General features: G+C 39.5%; 1 protein-coding gene across 2 annotated transcripts in view; it reads left to right on the plus strand.

Moving 5' to 3' along the window:
- Nucleotides 1–25,582, plus strand: part of EPHA4 (EPH receptor A4) — a 156,215-nt gene that overhangs the window by 124,962 nt on the left and 5,671 nt on the right. The window contains exons 9-17 of one of the 2 annotated variants that reach the window (XM_033230074.1): nucleotides 3,751–3,809; nucleotides 6,301–6,414; nucleotides 6,883–7,068; nucleotides 12,633–12,694; nucleotides 13,151–13,360; nucleotides 15,468–15,617; nucleotides 19,085–19,278; nucleotides 22,598–22,782; nucleotides 23,092–24,014. In XM_033230074.1, the coding sequence (XP_033085965.1) occupies nucleotides 3,751–3,809; nucleotides 6,301–6,414; nucleotides 6,883–7,068; nucleotides 12,633–12,694; nucleotides 13,151–13,360; nucleotides 15,468–15,617; nucleotides 19,085–19,278; nucleotides 22,598–22,757 (1,135 nt within the window). In that variant the 3' untranslated portion in view covers nucleotides 22,758–22,782; nucleotides 23,092–24,014. The remainder of the gene's footprint in view (nucleotides 1–3,750; nucleotides 3,810–6,300; nucleotides 6,415–6,882; nucleotides 7,069–12,632; nucleotides 12,695–13,150; nucleotides 13,361–15,467; nucleotides 15,618–19,084; nucleotides 19,279–22,597; nucleotides 22,783–23,091; nucleotides 24,015–25,582) is intronic. The other variant, XM_033230073.1, reaches the window with a different exon arrangement.

A 25,582-nucleotide genomic window follows, 5' to 3' on the forward strand; every position in this document is an offset into this window, starting at 1 on the left:
TAATTAGTTTTGGAACAGTGAACCACATCAGTCAAATCCGTCCACTTGACCAGAAAAGTTAGTAATTTATTAAAAGCACGGTTTACGCTGGGCCCCTGCCTTGCTCCCCCTCTCTATTTTGTTTGCTTTATTGAATACTTAAGGTGCCAGGAACAGCACGTTGGTTGAGAGGACTCACGCTGTTCTGCAACAATGTCTGTTAATACCCTTATTACTGTGTCCCTTGGACTGCAGGAGGGCTTAGTTCACACTCTTTCAAAGTTTCACCTGCAGTGTGGGCCCTTTTCTCCAACTCCTGTGGCTGAAAGGGTCCATGTTTCCTTCTGGAGCATTTGCTAATAAAACACTCCACTCCTTCCCAATTTTAATCAGCTTGTCCACATCTCTATAATTAGAAAACCTTCAACAAAGTTTTCCTTCTGCCATTCAGGTGATCAGCCTCTGATGTCAGTTTCGAGTTAGGACTTCTTCAGGCAGTGTGGCTTCCTGCAGGCTGGCTGCGCCAGTGGGGAACTTCAATGGGCTTCCTTTTCTGGGATGATAATGGGCCACATTGTCCTACCCTGAGCCAAGGCAAAAGGGCCATCAGGTGTTAAAGGTAGAACAGGACACAGGCATTTTTGTTTTCCAGATATTTTTAAAAAAGCAAACAGACTACTGTTAGCCTTTGAACAGTAATCCTTGTTTTTTTTTTTTTTTTTTTCAGCCATTTCCTGCAGTCTTAAGGTTCCTCTCCTCCAAATAACACTCCACGTAAAAATTCTCGTTTAAAAACACACCTTCACCACTAATTTAATTCCTCCTTCTATGTTTAGAAGTCTGAGGAAGGGATGGGTGTGTCAACCTTATAATTAATGACCCCTGTCATTTTGTATTTCCTCTGGCTTTGCACATATTTAATGAATGTGCTTGATGTAAAACAGATAAACACTTTCCCGGGCAGCTTCAGGCCATGGTTTTCTATGGTATACGCCAGGTTTTTGTTTCATTGACAATTTTAAGTTGGTACCAAAGCTTTCTCATTCTATGCATTTTTTTTCCTTCTTCAAAGGAAAGAAATTCAAATCAGTATTCGAAATCTTAAGTGGTTTAAAAGATATACTTGTAATTTTAGATAATGCTTTTAGGAGCTCTGCTAAGACAAAATCCTTCAGTCTGGCAGGACCCTATCACACCCTTGGGACCAATCTATGGCATTTTCCTGACATAAAATGTTATTTTAGTAGTCCCTGACCTCACACTCTTATCTTTCCTTTAAAAGAAGGGAAAGGATGAGGGTGGAGGGAGAGGAAGAAGATTGGAGGAGACTTCATCTTTTATAGAAAGCTGTTTGGCTTCAGGGTATTTAAACCTGTTTAGTTACTTCGATGAAGCAATGGATTTTAAGAGCAGCTGAATTCATTTTAAGTGAATGTACTGATATAAAACGTAACACTGCTTATAATTAACTCTCACTAGGTATCCTTACGTAACTAGTCTCCAGTAAGAGAGGCCCTGTGAAGTCGTGGGCTGGATCAGGGTTTCCACAAAGTCCTGTACTTGCTAGGAGAACACGTGGTGATCCTCTTGCTCCCCACCCCCCACCCCACCCAGCTCCATGTCCTCATCCACAGGGAAACTGAGCATGTGTCTGTCTGCCTGGTTGCTTTCATAGGGTTATCATGAAGAAGCAATTAAATAATAGACTCTGGCTGGGTGCGGTGGTTCATGCCTATAATCCCAGCACTTTGGGAGGCCTCTGTGAGCGGATCACTTGAGGTCAAGAGTTTGAGACGAGCTTGGCCAACGTGGTGAAACCCCGTCTCTACTAAAAATACAAAATTAGCTGAGTGTGGTGGCGGGTGCCTATAATCCCAGCTACTCAGGAGGCTGAGGCAGGAGAAGTGCTTGAACCCTAGAGGTGGGGCTTGCAGTGAGCTGAGATCATGCCACTACACTTCAGCCTGAGAAACAGAGTGATGCTCCATCTCAAAAAATAAAAAATAAATAAATAAAAACAATAGGCCCTTTGAAAAGTTAAATGCAAAGGAAAATGCAGCACACCAACATGGCACAAGTATACATATGTAACAAACCTGCACGTTATGCACATGTACCCTAGAACTTAAAGTATAATAAAATAAATAAATAAATAAAAAACAAAAAAACAAGCTTATGATTTGGGACTGAAATACTGTACTTCACAGTTAGCTGTCGTCACTGGAGTCTCTGTTTTGCTAAGTTGGTTCCTGCTTTGCAAACAGTTAGGGGAGGAGATAATATATGAGATGAAAGCACTGTGAAAAGTTAAATGCAGTGTAAAAATGCAAGGTATTATTATTTGCCAGGGAATTATCCACACGGAAGAACATCTGTAGGCACTGAGGGTCTGATGGCTGAACTGGTTCCTGGGCTGCTGACAATTAGGAGAGGAATGTGGGAGGGAAGCTTGGAGCATGTGACCAGGATCCGCTGCCTCTCTGGTTGCACTGCCTGGCTCCTTTAGGTTCTGTTGTTCTCTCTTTGTCATAATCATCTGCCTTTCTACCTATTCAAAGTTTGAGAGTTTGGAGTATAGGATTTTGACAGGACCACACTGCCAAGACAACCTGGCCTTGTGGGAATTTTTTCTCATCTCAGACACTGTTTCTTTTTCTGTAAGAGTCTTACTTACCTTGTGTTTGAAGCTCTAAGAAAACCTAAGATGTAAATTCCAGTGTAAATTTTACATTTCTGACAGAAACATAAATGTATACATTTTATTTACTAATTTGGTCTCAACTTCCCAAGTTTTAGACAGCTGTAGTATCAACTGAGTTGATTTTCTGATTCCTTTAAGTGATATATATTCTCCTGATTCACAATGTATATATAATTTTGATTTCCAAGGCTTGAGTTGATTTTCCAGTTTGTATAAGAGAGATATATACATTCCTGATTGAAGATTTATATGTACTAAAGATTTCTAATCCACAAAGCTTCATAACAAAGCCAGATTGACGCTATTAAAAGTTGTAGGAGCAGAATGCCAAGTTTAAGATAATGCACCATTTTACTGAAAGTGAATTAGGCAAAGCAAAACAAAGCTTCTCATTTTTACCCTTGCTCATTTTGTACAAATTAGGGAACATAATTCAGTACAAAGCAAATACTTACTTTTAAACTTTTCATTTAGAAGTTGGGAATTTGTATGTAGCAACTGAAACCAGTAACCGCAAAAGTATTGTTTCAAGAGTATCGTGTAATATGATAATGAATTTTTGTGGTAGTAGTTATCTGGTTATAGCAATAATATTTACTATTACCCATCACATACTGAACATTATTGCCATTTGATTTACGCAGAATTACCCACGGAAATTTAAAATATATATATACATACACACATATATATACACACACATACATATATATACAACACGTGCATTTATGTAAATGGCAAAATAGCCAATAAACTTATCTTCAATAAGATAAATTTTCTCTGACAGATTTTGAATTATAATTATATTATAAAACATTTGCTTTAAGCCATTGTAAGACACCTCAGTTTAAAACTGTGGTTCAGAGGTGTCTCTGACTGCTTTAGCTTAAAACCATGACTCACTACCCAGGTGACAAGTATTTCATCTCTTGTAAGTCTCAGTGTTCTCATCTCTGAAATGTACATAGCATACCTGCCTGACTTACAGTAGCAAAGAATTTGTCTTATGGCATGTGTTAAAGCTTAGGTGTTTGAGGAAAATAATTCTCTTTTTTAAAAAATTTTAATAGACGGAGTAAATACAGTAAAGCCAAACAAGAAGCGGATGAAGAGAAACATTTGAATCAAGGTACAAAAAATTGGATTAAAAATTTTTATTTTTAGAGCATGTCTCATGTTTTCTAGTTTAAACATGTCCAAATAATATTTATGTGACTATTAATGTTATATAATATATTCCTTATCCCAATAATGTACTTCCTGAGTATCAAACTGAAATGGGCGATTTGGATGGTGAGATTAAAGATGTGGGATGAGGTAGAGATGTTTCTTTAGATTTTTACTTTTCCGTATTTTATCCACGACTCTGAGAAAGTTATCAGTCTAGCTGGCTCATTCTTGTAGCTGGGTGGCAAAATTAAAATGGGTAATTTTTTTCATATAAGCTGGAAATTTGAGGATGAGGAAAAGAATAAGAAATGTAACAGTAATTGCTACTTCCCAGGGAGTGGCTATATGTGATATAGAATTAGTGCCTATCAGTAAATTTTTAGTGGATTCTAATTTTGGTATTCCAAAGAGGTCAAAGAAGACATTCAAAGAAGTGGCTCTAGAGTGACTTAAGCAAGGTAGAAGACTTTTTTTTTTTTTTGAGACGGAGTCTCGCTTTGTCGCCCAGGCTGTAGTGCAGTGTCACAATCTTGGCTCACTGCAAGCTCTGCCTCCCAGGTTCACGCCATTCTCCTGCCTCAGCCTCCCGAGTAGCTGGGACTACAGGTGCCCGCCACCACGCCTGGCTGATATTTTTGTATTTTTAGTAGAGATAGGGTTTCACTGTGTCAGCCTCACCTCAGCTGACCTCGTGATCCACCCACCTCAGCCTCCCAAAGCGCTGGGATTACAGGCGTGAGCCACGGCGCCCAGCCGGTAGAAGACTTTTAAATGGACAGTGGTTGGTGACTATCCAGAAGAGCTGTCCACTAGAATTTCTGAGATAACATTATTCTATATCTGCACTGTCTAATATGTAAGCCAATAGCCACACATGCTGTTGAATACTGGAAATGTAGCTAATATGACTGAGAAAGGGATCTTTTTAATTTAACTTATTTATATTTAGATAGCCACAAGTAACAAGTCACTCACATATTAGTGCAGAAAGATAGAAGAAAGATTGACTGGGCACAGTGGCTCATGCCTGTAATCCCAGCACTTTGGTAGGCCAAGACAGGCAGATCACTTGAAATCAGGCATTCAAGAGTAGCCTGGCCAACATGGCAAAACTCCGTCTCTACAAAAAATACCTAAATTAGTCAGGCATGATGATGCACGCCTACAATCCCAGATACTCAGGAGGCTGAGGCATGAGAATTGCTTGAATCCAGGAGGCAGAGGTTGCAGTGAGCCAAGATCCTACCACTGCACTCCAGCCTGAGTGACACAGCCAGACTCTGTCTCCAAAAAACAATAGATAGAAGAAGGAGAGGGACTGGGAATAACAAGACTCATCTTGAAGATTTTCTTGGCTATAGCATATAAAGTGATGAGGGATATGGAGTGTCTAACAACTTTCCATTTGTTCACCTCATTTCCTCCTAAAATAATATTTTTTCAATTTTTACACGCGATATATATTTTTTTTAAAGCTGATCTATTAAAAAGAAGTAGCAAGAAATTGCCAGTTAAGGAGCTTATTCCTAACCAAGGGTACTGGGATGAGGGCAAGACCTACAAGCTTGGAAAGTCAACGGGACTGGGCCAACTGGTGTCCTGCATACCCTCTGTGTCCTAGTGTCCCAGCAGCTCCAGGAGGGAGAGGAGCAAATGCCAGGACAAAGCTTTTTAGAATGACTTCTGCCTCTTGGCCCAGATATCTGTCACTGGGCTGCCTCCAAACACATCTAAATTTAGTTTATGAGTAGTATGAGATATGACTGAATCGTACTTCCTGATGTCCAGACCATTCACAGTTAGGCTACAATGGTTATCTCCAGCTGAAGCTTTCTGGCAAAGTTGAATATCTTTGCTTATGACACCTTCTTTCCAAAACAGAAAAGAAGTGGAGGTCCACTACAGAGTCTGTATTCTCAAATCAACTAGCTGATATTAACCTTATTGTCTACTTTAACTTAGATTTAATCTAATTTTGTTAATTGTCAGTCACATATTTAATTCATCCAGATATTGGGCAAAATGTGACACCATGTGGAAAGAGCTGGCTGAAATTAAAAAGCTTCTATTTTCTTCCCTAAGGGAGGATAACTGAAAGCAGTGGGCAGGACTTCATGCAAAGGCAAGGGAGCTATGAGCAACTGCTTGAGACAATAGTATTCAGCTAACACAATCCTAATTTCCTCCATTGGATGGGTGGTTTTAAAAATCTTGTCCTTGAAGTGTGAAGACATTCCAGGAAGTCAGTAAAGCTGCAGCCTCTTAAGTAGCTAACAATATTTTGTTTACCCACTAATGAAAACCAGAGCAAGGATTTAACCATTTTCGTATGTCAAGACCATACAGCTAACTTGACTTTTCCTATGTTTTGTAATTTTAGACCCAGACTACTTACGTTTTTTAGTGGTTCCTGAGAAGTATTCAGCCAACTTACCATGTTTATTACCTAGGTGTGAGAACATATGTGGACCCCTTTACATACGAAGATCCCAACCAAGCAGTTCGAGAATTTGCCAAAGAAATTGACGCATCCTGCATTAAGATTGAAAAAGTTATAGGAGTTGGTAAGTGTCTGAGTGTCTGTCTGCTAATGAGTCTGTTTTCTTGGTGGATGTTAAATATGTGTGTGGATTATGTAAATGTATTTGTGAGTACGTGTGTATATACATGAAATTTCCTTTTCTTGAGTATAAAATATGTGTTATAAAGAACTCTAGTACCAATTTTGATTTTATTCTTAGAGAGAAACTGAATGCGATCTGAAATCAGATGGATTGCATTCAAAAGATTTACTCTGTTTCTTACTAATTGTAAGATTTTGTGTAGGGTTTTTTCATTAAGGCTTAGTTTTCTCTAATAAAATGGGGCTAATAGCAGCTACTTCAGGGTTGCATGGAGGATTTTGTGAAATAATGTATGCAAAGCACTAGCACGGGGCCTGGCATGTAACAAGCACTCAAGGAATGTTAGCTATTATTCTTTCATCTTCAATGTGTTTCTGGTCCATCAGAGATTCTTTTTCTCTCCCAAAGGTGAATTTGGTGAGGTGTGCAGCGGGCGTCTCAAAGTGCCTGGCAAGAGAGAGATCTGTGTGGCTATCAAGACTCTGAAAGCTGGTTATACAGACAAACAGAGGAGAGACTTCCTGAGTGAGGCCAGCATCATGGGACAGTTTGACCATCCGAACATCATTCACTTAGAAGGCGTAGTCACTAAATGTACGTGGGTCACCCCCTTTACAAAGCCAAGTTAGAAGTTACTGGGAAATTAAACACACATTTTCTTTCCAGGGAAATGACAGATGGCGCAGACCCACTGATTGCTAATAGGAGGAAATCAGTGCAGGACAAGTCATTAATCTTGTAGTCAGCTCTAAATGGGTCTATGGTTTCGGCTGATACCCAATCTCCAAAGCAGCTTGTATGAGATTTTAGAGAAATTAATATAGCAGATTTTTGGTATGCCATGCCATCTTTCAGATGTTTGCTAGGCCAAACTGATTGTCATAGGATAGGCACAAGCAGATGGTAAGCAAAATAAAATTTAAGGACTTTTCCTATAAAGCACAACAAAACCTGGCCACACCTTGTGCTGGAATCTTTGGTTCCAGATGCAGAGGGTGAAGCTTGGGAATCTTTAATATATTGGGGGATTTGCTTGTCTGCTCTGCCTGATTTATGGCTGTTGCAGTTCAGCACCTATTTACAGTAACACCTGGTTGAACTTTCCTTTTTTAGTCCATTAGCATTCACTGAGCCTGTGAACCACGCTTCAGTTAAAATGCAACACAGCTCAACAGATGCATTTTGTGAAGCAAACCCGGAATACGTCTGTAAGGCTGGCTAAGACCAACTTATAAAGTGCCACATAGACAGTACAGCTGAGGCAGTCCCTGTTTAAGGTGGCTCTGTTCCAGGAGCCCTCATATACACTACAAGTCAAGGATCTTGTAAGCCTGGGGCTATGTCTCCTGGAAGGCCAAGGCTTTTCTTCTTTGATTCGAGGTATCTGTGGAAAGCATCTTCACTCAGCGTGTGCAGAGTAATGGCAATATAGCCACCCCAGTGGGGCGAAGCAGTCAGAGGAGGGTAGGTTAAAGAGAAAAACAATCTCTCACACCTGTAGTCCTAGCTACTTAGGAGGCTGAGGCAGGAGGATCACTTGAGCCCAGGAGTTCAAGGCTACAGTTGAGATGGGTAAGTTTCCTGAACTCCTCGTGGGACTTGCAATGGGGTATGGCTTGTTTTGCTCGGCCACTGAGCTCAAACTTTTTGTGGGAGGGGGAGCACACAGGTTAAGCACCTGCAGCAGCCCAGGTGAATGGTCACCAGCGATCTCTGGAGCCCCAGAAGGTGTATGTTACAAATAATGCTCTTTTAACAGTTGCCATCTGCAAATGGCTAAGTGTTAACCAGCTTAGTGGAGAGTCAGAGTGACAGCCTTTTTCACCCTCCCCTCTTGGTACCTGGGTTCCTGTCTGGCGTCCAGGAAGAATTAGGTCACATGGGCTTGAAGGATGGTGAATGTATAAGCTTTATTGGGTGATGGAGGTGGCTCTCAGCAGAATGGGGAGCTGGAAAGGGGAAGGAATAGGAATAGAAATAGGAAGATAATCTTCCCCTGGAGTTTAGCTGTGCCAACCGAATGCCCATGGTTTCCAGGGTTGAAGGTGGGGCCTTTGCAGGGAACCACCGTTTTCTACCTAGTATTTCCCTGCCTCCTGTCCATATCATTCCTAGTGAGCTATGATAGTGCCACTGCACCCCAGTCCAGGTGACAGAGGCACCTGAACCTATTTTTTAATAGAAACCTGTCTCTACTTAAAAAAAGAAAGAAAGAAAAGAAAAAGGAAAAAGAAAAGAAAAAATGAGACATTAGGCCTGGGGCAGGTGGCTAGTAGGATGCAAAGTACGAAATCCTTAGGAAGAAGAAATGAGGTGGTTAACTAAAATGGGAGAGAAAGCATACACTATTCAGTCCAGAGGTCCGCAAACATAAGTAAGAATCTTCTGGAAAGCTTGTTAGGACAGTTTCTTGGGCCTCTTCCTCAGAGGTTTGATTCAGCAGGTGGTGTGCGGCCCATAGTTTGGAGGGTAGAGAGCTCACCACAGGTGAAGCCAAAGCTGCTAGTATGGAAATCACACTTTGCGAACCACCGGACTGGGGACAAACGACTGCATACCAGCTCTGCTGCTGCTAAAGCTTGTGACCTTGGACTGCTTGTTCAATCTTTCTGTTTCAGTTTTCTCATCTGTAAAATGGAGGTAAAAAGAGCATTTGCCTTATAAGGTTATTTTGGGGATGAAATAGAATATTTTGGGTGGTTAGCACAATAGCAAATTTTTTCAGAAAAAACCTCATATGTGTTCAATGGTGCTATTATGTCTTAAGAAGTAGGTACATCTTTCCCCATCCTCAGAATCTTTCAAAGAAAACAAAACAAAACAAAACAGAAAAAAAACAAAAAGGAACCTTGATGCAAAGGATATATAATTTTCTGCCTAAGGTGAAGGCTATAATTAGCATAGAATAGCTCTATTTGCTTATTGAGATTAGTTTTACAGACAGGATATTTTTCTGTTGCCTGTGGCCTTCAGGGCCGCCCAGAGTCCTTCACTACTTTAATTAAAAGATAGCATTCCCTTTAAATACTTTTGCAGGTCCGTTTTCTAAAAAGGAGGCTCTGTTCAGCTTAGGGTGTTTTTCCTGTCGCAGACAGTGATTTTTTTAGCACCTCTGCAGAAGAGAGAAGAAACAGGGGATCTTTGTATTAAAGTCCCACCGCGCCTCTAAAACGCGTAGCTATTACAGCTGTAACTGTTATAAACGACTGGATGCATTTGCATAATACAGTTGTCACTGAATTAAAATGATTTAAAATTTCTACTGGAGAAGCTATTCCCTTCCCCCACCCCTCTCCTCCCCACTGCATCCCTGCTTAGTGGAGGGAAGGAGACTCCTCTATCCAAGAGCCCAGCCCAGGCCTATTTTATAAGCCCCTCTGCTTATGGAGACATTCGTCTTTATTTCTCTTGTAGAGCTCATAAAGGTTCTGACAAATGGATCCTTTTAATAAACAGAAAAAGGAATGCAGAAAAATTGTGAAGATGGTGCCAAGAGTCCGACTAGGGAGGTGTGAGGGTGAAAGGGTAGAGTGGAAGCGTGTGAATTCATTACCAGCAGTTACTTGAGTAACTTTTGAAATTGGCAGGAGGACCATAAATTCTCTGCATGACCCTTGCTTTTGGATCCTCTCCTGTAGTCTCCACAGCTCCAGAGGGATCTGGTGAAATGCAAGGAGGTGTTAATGCACAGCCATGAGAGGCTGCCCTTTCTCATTAGTTGACAAAGTATCTTTTGATTGAGGCAGGTTGATTAAAACTCATTTAGGCACATTTGTTCTGTCAGAAGACTATGGTCACAAGCTGAACTCGGTGGCTAGCGCCTGGAATCCCAGCTACTCAAGAGGCTGAGGCAGGAGGATCCCTTAAGCCCAGGAGTTCAAGGCTGCAGTGAGCTGTGATCATGTCACTGCACTCTAGCTTGGGCCACAGAGCCAGACCCTGTCTCTTAAAAAAAAAAAAAAAAAAAAAAAATTCTTTCTTTTTTTTTTAAGTAGAAAATCGTGGTCACACATGTAAAGGGTAAATGAATCTGAGAACTAAGCATTTCCTATTTATATTGATAGAGGATCAGCAAGCACAAAAAGCCGGCAAAGAGAAAAGACTTAAAAGTGGTTTTATTCACATTTGGTCTGCACCAAGATTCCCACTTTTTCTACCAGCCTTCTTTCCTCACTTGAAAATAACATGTCCATGGTACTATTTTCTAATACAAAAGTGTTTGCCTCTGAGTGATTTCTTAGACACAGAAATCAAGAAATATCACAAATTGATATATTGGACTTCATGGAATTAAAAACCCACTCTTCAACACTTTTGCCCCTAAAGTGAAAGCTTTCCCCATTCCCTATATGCCAGAAATGATAAGCTGATGGCATCACTGGGTAGAAAATGTATTTCTTTAGAATAATCATGGGTGCTTTTCAGCGGTGAAATATTTCAGCCCATTTTTCTAGACTGAAGTCTAAATAATCAGCAAATGCAGCAATAAAAAGTATGATTTTAGAGTCTCGCTCTGTCACCCAGGCTTGAGTGCAGTGGCACGATCTTGGCTCACTGCAACCTCTGCCTCCTGGGCCCAAGTGATTCTCCTGTCTCAGCCTCCCGAGTAGCTGGGACTACAGGTGCGTGCCACTGCACCCGGCTAATTTTTGTATTTTTAGTAGAGACGGGGTTTCACCACGTTGGCTAGGCTGGTCTCAAACTCCTTGCCTCAAGTGACCCACCTGCTTCAGCCTCCGAAAGTCCTGGAATTACAGGTATGAGCCACCATGCCCTGCCAGTGTGAATATTTTTTGGTGTATCAAACTGATATTTCATTTTCTCCCAAAGGAATATTTTAGGGACCTGTTTGATCCTTCTCTTAGAAAAAAAAAAAAAAAATTCATGTTTCCCACCCTCCACTCCGCAATAATACCCTTTAGAAAGAAGGAATTTCAGACCTTGAGCTCATTGCCTGTGCAAGAAAGTCAAGAATGATTCTTAAGTCCTAAAGTCCTCAGAAAGAGGACTTCAGTGAAAATCTTGTTTCCACCTCATTCTGCTCAGGGCTTAAAATCATTTTTATTTCTTTGCGGAATGGGGGAAACAAGGATGTTCTAGTACTGAATTTAAATTCCTGTCTCAGATGAAATAATTTACTGAACCTTTCCTTTGACTGTTCTGGGTTTTTGTGTTTGTTTGTTTTTTGAGGTAGGCAGTTTAAGGAATCAGACCAAAGCAAATTTATTCATAGCTAGGGAAAGTGAAGAGAAAGGACAGAGACCCTGAGCTGAGCAAGACAGTGGAGAGAAGTCACATGCTTGTTTGTTTTTTGTTTTTGTTGTTGTTGTTGTTGTTGGAGACAGAGTCTTGGTATCGTTGCCCAGGCTGGAGTGTATTGACGCCATCTTGGCTCACTGCAACCTCCGCCTCCCGGGTTCAAGCGATTCTCCTGCCTCAGCCTCCTGAGTAGCGGCATTACAGTCTCCTGCCACCACGCCCAGCTAATTATTTATTTATTTATTTATTTATTTTTGGTATTTTTAGAAGAAACAGGGTTTCACCATGTTGGCCAGGCTGGTCTCGAACTCCTGACCTCAGACGGTCCTCCGGCCTTGGCCTCCCAAAGTGCTGGGGTTACGGGCGTGACCTACCGAACCCAGCTGCATGCCTGGTTTTAAGATGTGTCTGGATAAGGAAGGATTCAACATAGCTACTACTCCCTGAAACACGGATTTCTCTAAATAAAGAAAAGAAGTTGATCTGCCTATTGATGTCCTTAGCTTCTTACAAGTGGCTCTTCTGGGGACAAAATAAATTAATTATCCTAAAGATTATTTTTGCATTGAAACAGGCCCTCCCATTTATCATTTTCCCCTTTTGCTTGAGAGAGCAATTATCCATTCATGTTGCTCCCTGGATACGAGAGGCCACTTTAGTTAAAGACCTTGTCAACAAGCCACCCAAAGGGTTAACTATCCAGATGGAATTTAAACCTACTCGTCCTTTTAATATTTCATTCCTAGCTCCCCACAGCTGAGGCATAAGCTTGGCTTGTTTTAATTAAATTAGATCACACAAGACAGGTGTCTTGGCAGTAAAATTGTGCACAGCCCATTTTTATCTCATTAACTGCAGTGCTCATCAAAGGTTTGTGTTTTTCTTTCTGAAAACTCTAGGTAAACCAGTAATGATCATAACAGAGTACATGGAGAATGGCTCCTTGGATGCATTCCTCAGGGTATGTGACGACTTTATATTAAACCCAAGAATGTTGGTATTTGGAAGACTCCTAACAGAGTCCTTGTATTCATTCTGTTCGGTGGTATTCGTGGATTTTTTTTTTTAATGGGGCAAAGAAAGAAGAGGAGAAATCGAAAATGATGTGATTTTTAAGGCTATTAAATAATCCATGTTCAACGAGGGTGGTTTTTGATTTATTCCTGTGATGTGGAGCTGTTTGAGCCATAGATTCATTACAGTTGGATAATTTCCATCTGTCACAGGAAGCAAACCCAGCTCCTAGGGTACAGTCTGCTACTGAATTAGTGACTTTGGTCAGAAGGGCCTGGAAATCATGTTGAGTTTCACTGCATACCGGATACAGATATCCAAAAAGATTCAAGTAATAAATGCTTGGTGAGAATTCATTTGACCTAATGGTAATGGGATTGTTCCTTACTCCTTTTCTATGTAGAAAAATGATGGCAGATTTACAGTCATTCAGCTGGTGGGCATGCTTCGTGGCATTGGGTCTGGGATGAAGTATTTATCTGATATGAGCTATGTGCATCGTGATCTGGCCGCACGGAACATCCTGGTGAACAGCAACTTGGTCTGCAAAGTGTCTGATTTTGGCATGTCCCGAGTGCTTGAGGATGATCCGGAAGCAGCTTACACTACCAGGGTAAGAAAGATTGGTGACATCTGGGCTTTCACTCTGGTGAAACTGTTCCTCTCTTCTCACTTTGAGATTGAAGCCCTTTGTAATTCTTTTATTTCTTAAGTTTTCTCATGCCTTGAAGCCTCCTCGTATTCCTGCGTCCATTTTTAAACCATGTTTCCAAGAAAAGAGAGATTTCAAAGCTGACCCTAGATGATGACAATATTAACAGCCACAAACTAGAAGCAAAATGAATTATCTTTCCCTCTATGTTTTTTTGGGGGGGCAGTGGGGAGAAAGTGTTAATGAACAATAAGACGGTGTCTTAAATAAAAATGAGCTAACTGAGAAGCAAGCATTAAGGATCAGTTTATACAATCAATAATCAATTACTGAGAAAATCAGGAGGTAGCTTTGCTTATTTATTTTTTTGCACTTGTATTTGCCTGCTGTCTTCCTGCCTCTTTCTTCCTTTTTTTTTGTTTTTGTTTTAGATTTTGTATTTGCCTTTTTTCTATTCTTTAATATACTAAATGAGACAAAGCAATGTTTCTAGTTGGTTGGCTACCAAATCTCAGAATGTATATACAGGATCTATAAAACATACCATGCAAGGTTTTCTAGTATCTAATGGCCTTCATTTTACCACTGGTAGATAAGCGGGGATTAAGACACAGTTAAGAGTTTTAAGTACACAGTTAATGGCTGTGCTATCTTAGCTCGACTATCTGAATATAAAATACTAATGGAATAAACACAGAATCATAAAACAGTTATTGGCCATTAACACTGACACTGTTAAAATCAACACGAAGCTGACAGTTACCAGCCATTTTCCCCTTTTAGCACTCCTCATTTTGCATCTGCAATCCCAAGCAATGGGGGTTTTTTGTTGTTGTTTGGTTGGTGGGCTGGCTGAGCCTTTTATTTTGTGGGGGGGATCGAGGGGTATAGTATTCTATTTCTTTGGCTCCAATTTTGATTCTTATGCTTGTCCTCTTTTGAATTCCAAGTCCATTCATTTAGAAAAGAATACATCTTTGTGAATGTTGAAGATCTTTTATTTTTTCCTAGTAGTTGGAGAAAGAAAAGTTAAAGGAGGCTTCTAGAATGATATATTTACATAGATAAAACCTTAGACAAATATTTAAGCAGGGGGAATGCAGTACAAGTGTCCTGTGTGTAACAAGGATGAATGCAATACACTGGGTTTTCAGAGTTCACTGCAATGTATCAAAGCAATTTCCAGTACAATTTATTGTCCTGTTTCATAGCCCTACCTAATAAAGCAAAGAAAACTTTTAAATGATGGCCCTGGGGATACCTCAAGGGTCTGAATTAGACTTGAATTAATTTCCCCAGGTGGAACCCTAGGACATTGAAAACCTGACTGAAAATACCTTAAACATAAGCATAAACAAACAAGACATTTGAGGAAAAAAAAAAAAAAAAAAAAGGCATTTTGAAACTTTTCCTGGGTAATATTCACTTGCTTTACCATTTTACAAGTCTTTTTTTTTTTTTTTTTTTAATAACAACTAAAATCCTGTCCTTACTCCATTAAAGTCAGTAATAGCTCTAGTGTCTGGTATTATTTGGCTTTCTCTAAAGGCGTATTTATCATATCATCCCCTAGCTATTGGGCATGTTTCTCATGCTGTCTAAGGGGAGGTAGACTTGTGTTGGATAGAAATGTTCATATTTAAATTCCTTCATTCATGATTTTTGAAGCAGTATTAAGCATTGCCTTCCTTTGTGCTCCTGCGTGAAAGAATCCAACAAAAAATCAAACAAATGTCAGCTACATATCACTGATACCCCGTGGATAACATGTATTTTGTAAAATCTGAGATTTCTTTTTTTCTAGAATATTGCCTTAAGCAGAGCTCAGATAATAGGTAGGTTTTGAAAACATAATTAGATTACTTAGTCACTTCCCTGTGAGTAAAGAAAACACATGAGAACTGTCTTAACCTGGAAGACTTGTGTTAAAATGAACAAGTGTCTTTTGTTTTGAGAGCTATCTCAAGAATGCTGTTGTCCTGCTTGGCTAGCAGGAACTACATTCAGAATCTAAAATGGCACATCAGTGATGTACTTAAGGAATAACTTACAGCTCAAATGTTCACAGGGTGGCAAGATTCCTATCCGGTGGACTGCGCCAGAAGCAATTGCCTATCGTAAATTCACATCAGCAAGTGATGTATGGAGCTATGGAATCGTTATGTGGGAAGTGATGTCGTACGGGGAGAGGCCCTACTGGGATATGTCCAATCAAGATGTAAGTCTCTATGTTCTGAAATACATTTTTTCACATTGAGATTCAGGAAGTTCTGCATTACTGTATGATGGAGTGAGCACGGGGTTTGAAATGATACATTAAACTCAAATTTCTTAATACAGATATATCTAGCAAGCTAGTTCAACATTATAACCAACGACTATTGATTTCAAGGACAAGAATTAAATGGCCTACATAGTACAGTATGGGAGATAGATACATACACACATAGATGCATAGATAAAAAAATATGGGATGGTATTTTTACTTGGTGAACTTTCAAAACCAAAGTAAAACAAAATGAAACTGAATTTTAAGAAAATGCAAAGATTATGAAAAAATAAATTCCACATATGATAAAACGGACATGAAAGATTTATTGAAAGAAAACTAGTGAATATTTTAAAGCTGGCATCATTGTAACTAGAGCTCGCCCCTTGAGGACTCTAAAATAAAGCTTCACTCAATGACCCTTGGTAAATTATGCACATCCCTTTAAATGTACCATCTGGACTACTTCGTAAGGGAGTATCCACGATGACTGCAATTTCAGAAAAGGATTCAATAATGACACTAATAAGATTCCAGAGTAATAGAATTTAATTACAAACATCTCCAGTGAGAAAGAAAGAAAAAAAAAAGTAAAAGAAAACCCTAGATTCAAGGGGTCTCCCTAGAACACATTTTAGCTAATCCTGGAAAAGTTTACGTTAGTTCTGGAAAGATTGGGGATTGAATTAAAATTAAATGGCTACCTATACTTTTTGAACTTGCCTAATTTTTTATGTATGTGGTAGGCCATTATCAGAGAGGGTTTACAAATGCAAGGTATTCAGTTTATCAGTTAGAATTATATTTTGGAAACTTCTTTTCAAAAATTATCTTTGTGGTGGAATGTTACCTATCCATCTGCTTTGTCTTACTCCAACAACAGGAAGTTGCGCAGCCTTGACAGTTACAGCCAGGTGCACTTAAGAAATAGCATGCAGGCTGCCATATCAATTAAAGAATGTTTGGAGCAATAGAGAAAATGATGCACTCCGTGTCCGGTGGGGCAAAAAGAATTCTCTATGCTGACCAGCCAGATTAAGGGGAATGGTAGTGTTCACATTATATTATCTGTGAATTATAACGGAAGATTCATAGCAGATAGGAAGAAAGCAGCTAGCCTCAGTCATAGTAATTACAGCCTGGAAAAAGACTATGAAGGTGAATAGCATGTAATCTATTGCTTATATGATTATGCTATGCAGACAGCTTCTAGTAGCTTCTTGTAGCCACGTTTGGATTCAGGTTAGAGACTCTCAGAGGGACAAAGACAAAAAACCTAAATGAGCAAATAGTAAATGTAGTTACTGTAATTATTTGATACTTAGGCTTTTTCTTTCATTGAAGTCATGACCAAGTGTTCGTAAGAACAGAGAATCTAAAGATGTCAATTTTTCCACCCTAAATATGTTCAGATCTGTAATTCTGGCAGTTTCTATATACATATATATTAAAACAGTTCTTTTGTTTTGAACTTTCAGTTCTCTGGCTTTATCCATGAAAAGGCATCTGAAGCCATTTCTTGCTCACAAATAATATTGATATATTATTTGTCTCTGTGTTGGATTCTATGTAGAACAGGAATCAATAGGAAGTGTATCTGGAGAATTACTTTGATGTGTAGAATTAATTTGGCGTATGGTAAATGGAGTGAAAGTAACTGTTGAAAATATGTCAAACTTAGCAAGTTTTTTGTTTGGTTTAATCCTCTGCCCCCCAAAATATTTAGCAGTAAACTGAGAAAATATGCTTTGCTAACCTATGAGCCATCTTCCAAGCTGGCAGTGGATAGGGAGCTTATGAAAGAGCATTAATCAGTCTGAGGGGTTATAACAATTTATGTTCCCCTGGCATCAACCCAATGTTGCTTTCATTCTCCTCAATTCAGTGCAAAATGTTCTCATCAAGTCTAGAGTCAACACCGTGCACCTGGAAAGATAAAAGAAACCCAGGTGATCAAACTGACGTAGTGTAATTGCTAGAAACAAATAGAATAAGGTTCAATAAGACAGCATAGAGAAGTCTGCTTTACAAAGAAAAGTAGGTGATACTGATACATGATATTGGCAAAATACATAGGAGAAAAAGGATCAGAGGGCTCAATAAATCACAAGATGATTTGTTAAACTGAAACAGTGCTCTTATTAAGAAGACCACAGTCATACTAATCCAAAGACACTGGACCCAACAGACTGTTTTCTGTCAAAGGCCAATTTCTGAGCAGTCAATAGACCCACCACAGGGTGAGTCCAGTGAAGTCATTGGGATGGCTCAACCACTGGTTATTTCCCTGGCAGCTATCATGTTGATAGAAAGAAAAATAAATGGAGTGATTTAAAGCAATAAAATTTTTAGACTCCCAAATAAATAAAAGCACCTCCAGAATCTCAGAGGATATCCATAAACAAAGACAATGAGTAGCCAAAAAGCTGTGAAGTAATTCTCTATAAATTTGGTATGTCCTACCATATTACTTTATTGGAATGTATACCCCAAAGTAGGGGGAGGATGTGAGAGAAAAGTCTATAAGAAAATAATTTAATGCCTGTGAAGACAGATGAGAAAAATTAGAATTAGCAAAGAGACTGTTGAATGAGTTATTGATGACTTACTAGGCAAGTAGACTGTGCTGGACACTTTGGATGGTCTTGGCCAATAAGACAATTATCATCTACCATTGTAACTTCCTTCCTTAGATGTGAGAGGGTCTCCTTCAAAATGTAAATGCCCCAAAAGAAGGAATTTTTTAAATTGTTTTTTACTTTTTTAAAAAAATTCTACTTACTAACACCTTTAACAGGGTCGACTGACAGCCAACTGAGACCAAGAAAGAAATTCAGAATTGGTGTCTAGGGGTAAAGTAATCCAAAAGAAAAAATGGCTGGGCATCTGGACTTGGACCCTGGTGTTGACCCACTAGCTGTCTATGTAAGAGGACGGGGGCTTAAAAGGATGCAAAGAAAATTCCATTTTGGAGACAGCTATTAATTGCTTCCCAAGGGAGGTCTTTAGCACTATGTCAGAGTCTCTTTTGCTAAGAGTGTTCAGGTGTGCTAATGTTGAAGAGCAGAATGGACCGGGGCAGGGGACTGGAGGCAGGGGGCAGGGCCGTGTGATCTCTGAGGGCCATCACCAAAACTGACACCACATTGTGGATCTGATTGGGCTCTAACCACTTGGGAACATTGATGATTGATGCGTCTTCCCTTTAGAGTATACCTCACAGCAACAGCTGGCTTCCCTCTCCTGTTGCCAGTGATACTCAGGTCTAGCTTTGGCTCATGTGAAGGAGTTGGAGCTGTTCCCAGGCTCCAGCTTGCTGGCAGCTTCATGCACAAGAAACATGCCAGTCAGAAGGGTGAACCTTGAACAGCAGCTTTGCCTGGCAGCTTAACGTACGATCCTGTTGTCTTCCATAGGTGATTAAAGCCATTGAGGAAGGCTATCGGTTACCCCCTCCAATGGACTGCCCCATTGCACTCCACCAGCTGATGCTAGACTGCTGGCAGAAGGAGAGAAGCGACAGGCCTAAATTTGGGCAGATTGTCAACATGTTGGACAAACTCATCCGCAACCCCAACAGCTTGAAGAGGACAGGGACGGAGAGCTCCAGGTCAGCCATGCTTACTTAATAGTGATGTATGAAAGAACATGTTAGAGGAGGCAGGCAAGTGGTGACTCACTTAAATTCCTGCCTTTTCATCAGAGGCCACTTCATGGCTCTCTGCAAACTGGGTGGCTTCTTTCTCAATTAGTACAGTATTTAAGGTAGTTCTGTTCAGCATTTTGAATAACCTAATACCTGTCAGCCATCAAATAGTTATAAGGAAAAAGCTTTAAAAAGTAATAATAGCAAAGAAATAACTGAAGTGCCTGTTTTAGGATGCCGGACCTGAAATTTAGGAATAGGGATGAAATTTACTTTTAGAAGACGTTCAGATCAGCTATATTTTGAAATGGGGCAGAAACATTGTAATAGTAAGAAATAAAGATTAGCAGACAGGTCTCTAAGCACAGCAATTTTAAGTTGACTTATAAAGTGTTAGTTGTTAGAAAGAGATTCATTAGTTTTCAGTTCTTCTGGTTTCCCTTTTCTGAGTCTTTCAGAGTAGGAGGAAACAGGGCCAAGATAGGAAATGATTGAGTTACAAAGCACACAGATGAATGTTTGGGAATGATTTTAAAGACCAAAATGATTGGACCACCTAAAAGAGGTACTTATCTTCTTGGAATGAGCAAAATGAAGAAGCATATCAGTCTGTAGAGAACATAAAGATACTATAAGTCCTACAAGTTCAGTGAGAACTTTCTATATGGAGAATGGACTTTACTGGTATAAGGTTCAGGATATCTACATATTAGTCGTCTCTTCTGAAAGGGTGTCGACCATCTTTATCAGTTAAATAATTTTAGAATACAGGCATGATAGACCAGGTGACTCAGGCCTGCGAGAGGTGAGACATTCACTCATCTCCAAGTCTGGGCTCCTCACAGGCTTCTGGTTCATCATGATCCTGTGTTAAAAATAGGACATTTTCTCCCACAGTATTTAAGCCCTTCTAATCTTTGCAGGCCCTGTGGTGTTCTCCTCTCATCTTTCTCCTGAAAACTTAGACTAAAGATCCTAGAAGAGAAGGAGTACACATTACATGAAAAAAAAAAAAGAGAGAACTGTTGAATAGATAGTAGAGATACCCGATATTCTCCTCCAGGTTTTCAAATCCCTGTCATTAGCCACTACACAAAATCCTCAATGGTCTAGCTCTTTTCAAATAAAACTGAAAAGGATTGAGTTAACGTTTCACCTCTGCCACTTGGTCACTATGTGAACTAAAAAATAAAAGAAGTCTCCTACTATTGTGAGGCTATTTCTTGTTCTTCTGTTCTCCAAGAGGGTGAAATAGATGACTATAAGGCCTCCTTTCCAGATCTAGCTGACTTCTCTTCTACCTTTTAGATCTTCAGCACCAGAGCCCATGTATTTTTTCTGAGGGTCCATTCAAGGCCAGTTTTTTGATGTTTGGTACTTCTTCTGTTAGCATAAGTCATTCAACCACTATTACCACATAGCATCTGCTTTGCCCCAAGGTACAAAACAAGTTGAGGTATTAGATACACTATTATCAGTTCTAAATTCTTTTCACTGATGGTACTTAAATAGCTTTGAAGCTTATTATGGCTTACCTATAATGAGACATAGTATAACATGGTATGTGACTCAGCACAAAATTAGGCTAATGTCATGGTGTGCCACCAAGAGCACAAAGGCTTCTAGAACAAGCTTAAGAACAACCCTTAAAGTGATTGACATTGAGTGAAGATATTTTCCTTGTAAGGTCATTTTGACCTTGTCGCTGCTCAGAGCCTATATCTTCCTCATTAATGCTTTTGACTTAAAGTCAGAAGTAAATGCAAACTATTGGCTTTTGTCTAATAACAAATATTATTGCCTTATAGCCATACTCAATTAAATGTCCAAAATTCTATGAGGTAACTTTTGTTATTGACTCAAAATTAAAAGAATAATTACATCTTGATTATTTTTGCTATAAACATTTACAGAATTGTACTTAGAAAATCAAATTTATATTGAAATAATGGACACAAAAGAAAGTTTACAATGGCAAGGTATTATTTGGACATGAAACTGATTGATAAGACACGTCTTTGTTAAAATATTTATATAAAAAAATACAAATCAAGTCGATTTAGATGAAAATTAAAATGTAAAAAGTCGAACTGGATTAATTCTGCTATGTAGAAAATTAAAGCATTATATTGACTTAATTTTGTTTTTTCAAGGAAAGGGTTTTTTGGCTGAAAATTTAGTAGTAATGATACAATTCTGATTTAAATGTTTGTACTTAAATATAGTATCACATTGAAAATCAGGTGAAAGTGTTAAGATCAAACACATTCTGTAATTTTTAGGGAAAACAGAGTTCAAAAACTATGACCTAACAAGTAGCCGTATTTTTCTACAGGTTATTATAGTAAAGGTAGCATAAAATACCCCCATGAAGCCCTACTCTGATTATTAAGCAATTGGATGATGAGGATGACTAACTATAATTCTCTTAATAGTTTTTATTAGTAAATGATTTTTTATGTGTTAATATCATTAGGAAAGGTAGAATTCCTACCTGTAATTGCTTGTGACAGTGACCTAATAGAAAACACCTGGCCTAAGAAATGAGTAAACTAATAAATAAGTTAATAAGAAGTGCTTTGAATTTGTTGAAATCATTATTCAGGAACCCCAGCAAGGGAATACGAGAAGCACATTCCACAATCCAAACAATGATCAAAGTGGCCATTCTTCTGCCAGCCTTGGCACTCGTGCTGGTCAGGCATGGGTTGATTAAAGAGGGGATTAACTCCCTGCTGTCCCAAGTTTGTTTGAATGCCCCAAGTCTGCCTGCAGACCTGGCTGGAAGCATGCTGGACTTGAATTCTTGCTGTTTTCTCTGCTTCCATCCAGTCTGGCAGGTTGCAAGCTCGCAGTTTTCCTTACTCATACTTCACTAGGGTTTCCATAGTTGCTAAACGAAAGTCTGTAATATTCAGTGCTGGCAGAGATTGGACTCTTTCTGCAAAGACTGAACAGGTTTCAGCCATGAGGGCTCTCCTAGTCTTCACGCCAGGCTTGGGTGTTAAAAGACCTGCTATGAGCATGAATGCCCTCAGAGGGCCACATAAAACAAGCGCAGGAAATAGAATTAAGAACAAATAGGATGATTGATACGTGCTTTAGCAGCTTTGTGAAATTAAGAGCAAAATATCGCATGGTTACATTTAACAACAGTTGTTCCATTTAAAACCTTCTCTTAGCTTTTTGATTCTTCTTGCCTAATTTGAGGCCATCAGATTTCAGAGTCTTCTTGTCTCACTGGTAGCTCCATTCTGCTTATATTTTCTTGTTCTGTTTCTAGACCTAACACTGCCTTGTTGGATCCAAGCTCCCCTGAATTCTCTGCTGTGGTATCAGTGGGCGATTGGCTCCAGGCCATTAAAATGGACCGGTATAAGGATAACTTCACAGCTGCTGGTTATACCACACTAGAGGCTGTGGTGCACGTGAACCAGGAGTAAGTACTCAACGATGTAACACGAAAGGGTAAATCTAGATTTAATAGTATTTTCTTTTTTTTGCTTTGAGCTGCATAATCATCCTACTCATTTAAAAAAAAAAAAAAACGAAAACAAACTGAAATGCCTCTCGTTTTGATTGAATGTAATTTTACACAGCCTGTATAAAGTAGCTACATTGTTGCATTAAATTGCTTAATGAAACATTTTAATACACCTGCCTTGTTGTGCTGTATTAATTGTGGCTGATTCAAATGTGTGTCTGCATGAAGCCCTAGAAAAGAGAGTGTCAGCCCCCATGACTTTTTCTGCCCCTCTTTTGTCCCCCTATGTACAGGGACCTGGCAAGAATTGGTATCACAGCCATCACGCACCAGAATAAGATTTTGAGCAGCATCCAGGCAATGCGAACCCAAATGCAGCAGATGCACGGCAGAATGGTTCCTGTCTGAGCCAGTACTGAATAAACTCAAAACTCTTGAAATTAGTTTACCTCATCCATGCACTTTAATTGAAGAACTGCACTTTTTTTACTTCGTCTTCGCCCTCTGAAATTAAAGAAATTTTAAAAAATGTCTGCAGCGTTGCTTGGTGTACAGATTGCTGAACCTGCGGGGCTTACAGAAATGACTGCCGGTCAGTTGAATTAGACCTGGAACAAATCGTTTCTCAGAAGTACTTTTCTGTTCATCACCAGTCTGTAAAATACATGTACCTATAGAAATAGAACACTGCCTCCGAGTTTTGATGCTGTATTTGCTGCCGGACACTGAGCTTCTGAGACATCCCTGATTCTCTCTCCATTTGGAATTACAACCATTGTGTTTTGTTTGTGGCATAAATTACAGTCGTCTCTCTTTCACTGGAATGAAGACCATGCCCAGGAACATTTTTTAAGGACTCAGCTTGGCTTTTAGGGCTTGGTTCATACCATGGGGGAAAAAAAAATCCTAGGAGAAAGCGACGTGGCTCATTCGTGTTGCCTCTTCAGTGCTCAAGCCACCTGGTGAATTCCTATGACACAGGGGGCTGGAAAGAAAGGGAAAGTGGATTTAAAAAATATATATACAAAAAACCAAGCCCCATAATCTCTAACTGGACAAATGAGGTCTGTTTCTTTGGGCCTGAGGCTGTGCCATATAAAGTCTTATTTTAGGACTCTACAAACTTGTCCTATCTTATGGATAGTGGGCTGTGACAATCTGGAATAGAGAACGTTCACACTTCGCTCCTTTAAAGGAGCGACCCCAGATCTGCAAGGTAAGTCCAAAAACCAAGAATGAATTTTTCTCCAGTGAAAACTTCTTTCGTATTTTAAGCTTGATGTCATTCGAAATACTGAAAACAGAAAAATACTCTCTCACGTCTCTCAGGTTGTGCCGATGTTTTGCGGGATTTCAGTCCTTTTTTGACAGTGAAAGAGGAGACCAAACACAGTATGGTTTCCCTGCTATTCTTCCGGGGAGAAGTGACATATGAACCAGATGAGGTCGGGCTCTGAGGGATGGTCCTAGACACTCGCTGGCTGTGGGCTGTGTGCTTTCCATCACAAAGGGCTCCTGCTGTCCTTTGGTGCCATTCATTCATGGCACACATGTTTATTGAGTATCTTCTGGGCACCAGGCAGCAAGCACAGGAGTCTTTCTCTCTCCTTTGGAGAGTTTACCTCGATGGAGAAGTACTGGGGAGACTTTTCCATTAGCCTCATTTTCTGTCCTGCTCCAGGAAACTCTGTCCCCAAACAGGGCCAAAGAGGATTTACCAAGATGCCAGTGGTAAGACTTGGAACTCGCCTTGGCTTCCTCATGATCAGAAAGTTGACCTACTGAAAAATGCACCGCGCATCATAAACCTATTAGCTTTCAGTGCTTCTATTTTTACATCCCAGCATTGAGTTTGTTCATTCCTAGAAGCGAAGGACATAACTTTGGACTGGACACATTTTAACTTTTTCTTTTCTTTTTTTTTTGAGTTATTTCATTTTTATCACTTTTAAACAAGAGTTGCTGATTTTAACGACCTTTTTTTCCCCTTGGTTGTATCCTGAAAGCTATTTCTTATAGAGCAAGGAATGTTAAATTTGATGCTGTCAAATCATGACAGTTTAGTAAAAACCTTTTTTGCAACATTAGTTGTAAAAGCTTTTCTGTTCAGAAGGAATGTGAAATTTGTTTTTAAAACTACTCCAACAATTTTTGTTTTATCACCACTTTTGTAAAAATCTAGGAGTTCTGGATATTCATGTTAAAAGCTGAAAAATATAGGACTTTTTTGGGTTTTTTTTTTTGCTTGGTTGGTAAAAAATAATAATAATAATAATATTATTATTATTATTATTTAAGACAGAGTCTCACTGTGTTGCCCAGGCTGGAGTGCAGTGGTGCAGTCTTGGCTCACTGCAACGTTGGCCTCCTGGGTTCAAACAATTCTGCCTCAGCCTCCTGAGTAGCTGGGATTACAGGCACCCACCACCCACGCCTGGCTAATTTTTGTATTTTTGGTAGGAACAGGGTTTCACCACATTGACCCAGCTGGTCTCGAACTCTTGACCTCAGACAGTCCACCTGCCTCGGCCTCCCAGAGCATCAGCCACTGCTCCCAGCTGGCATTATATTTTAACTACAACAGAATGTTACCTTGCATACATGGAAGAATTAGAAGTTTTTTTTTTTTGTCTTAAAGTCAACAACTTAAGACAAGGTGTTTTCTAAACACTGAACATATTAAAAGCAGACCATTTCAAAAGAGAGCAAGTCCATTCTGAAATAGCCTAACAAATTAACATTATAGACTATGCTGGTGTTGTTTTGTTCCTGCTCAGCAGGTAT

This window comes from Trachypithecus francoisi, unplaced genomic scaffold (genome assembly GCF_009764315.1).
Source record: "Trachypithecus francoisi isolate TF-2019V2 unplaced genomic scaffold, Tfra_2.0 Lachesis_group13, whole genome shotgun sequence".
Taxonomy (NCBI): domain Eukaryota; kingdom Metazoa; phylum Chordata; class Mammalia; order Primates; family Cercopithecidae; genus Trachypithecus; species Trachypithecus francoisi.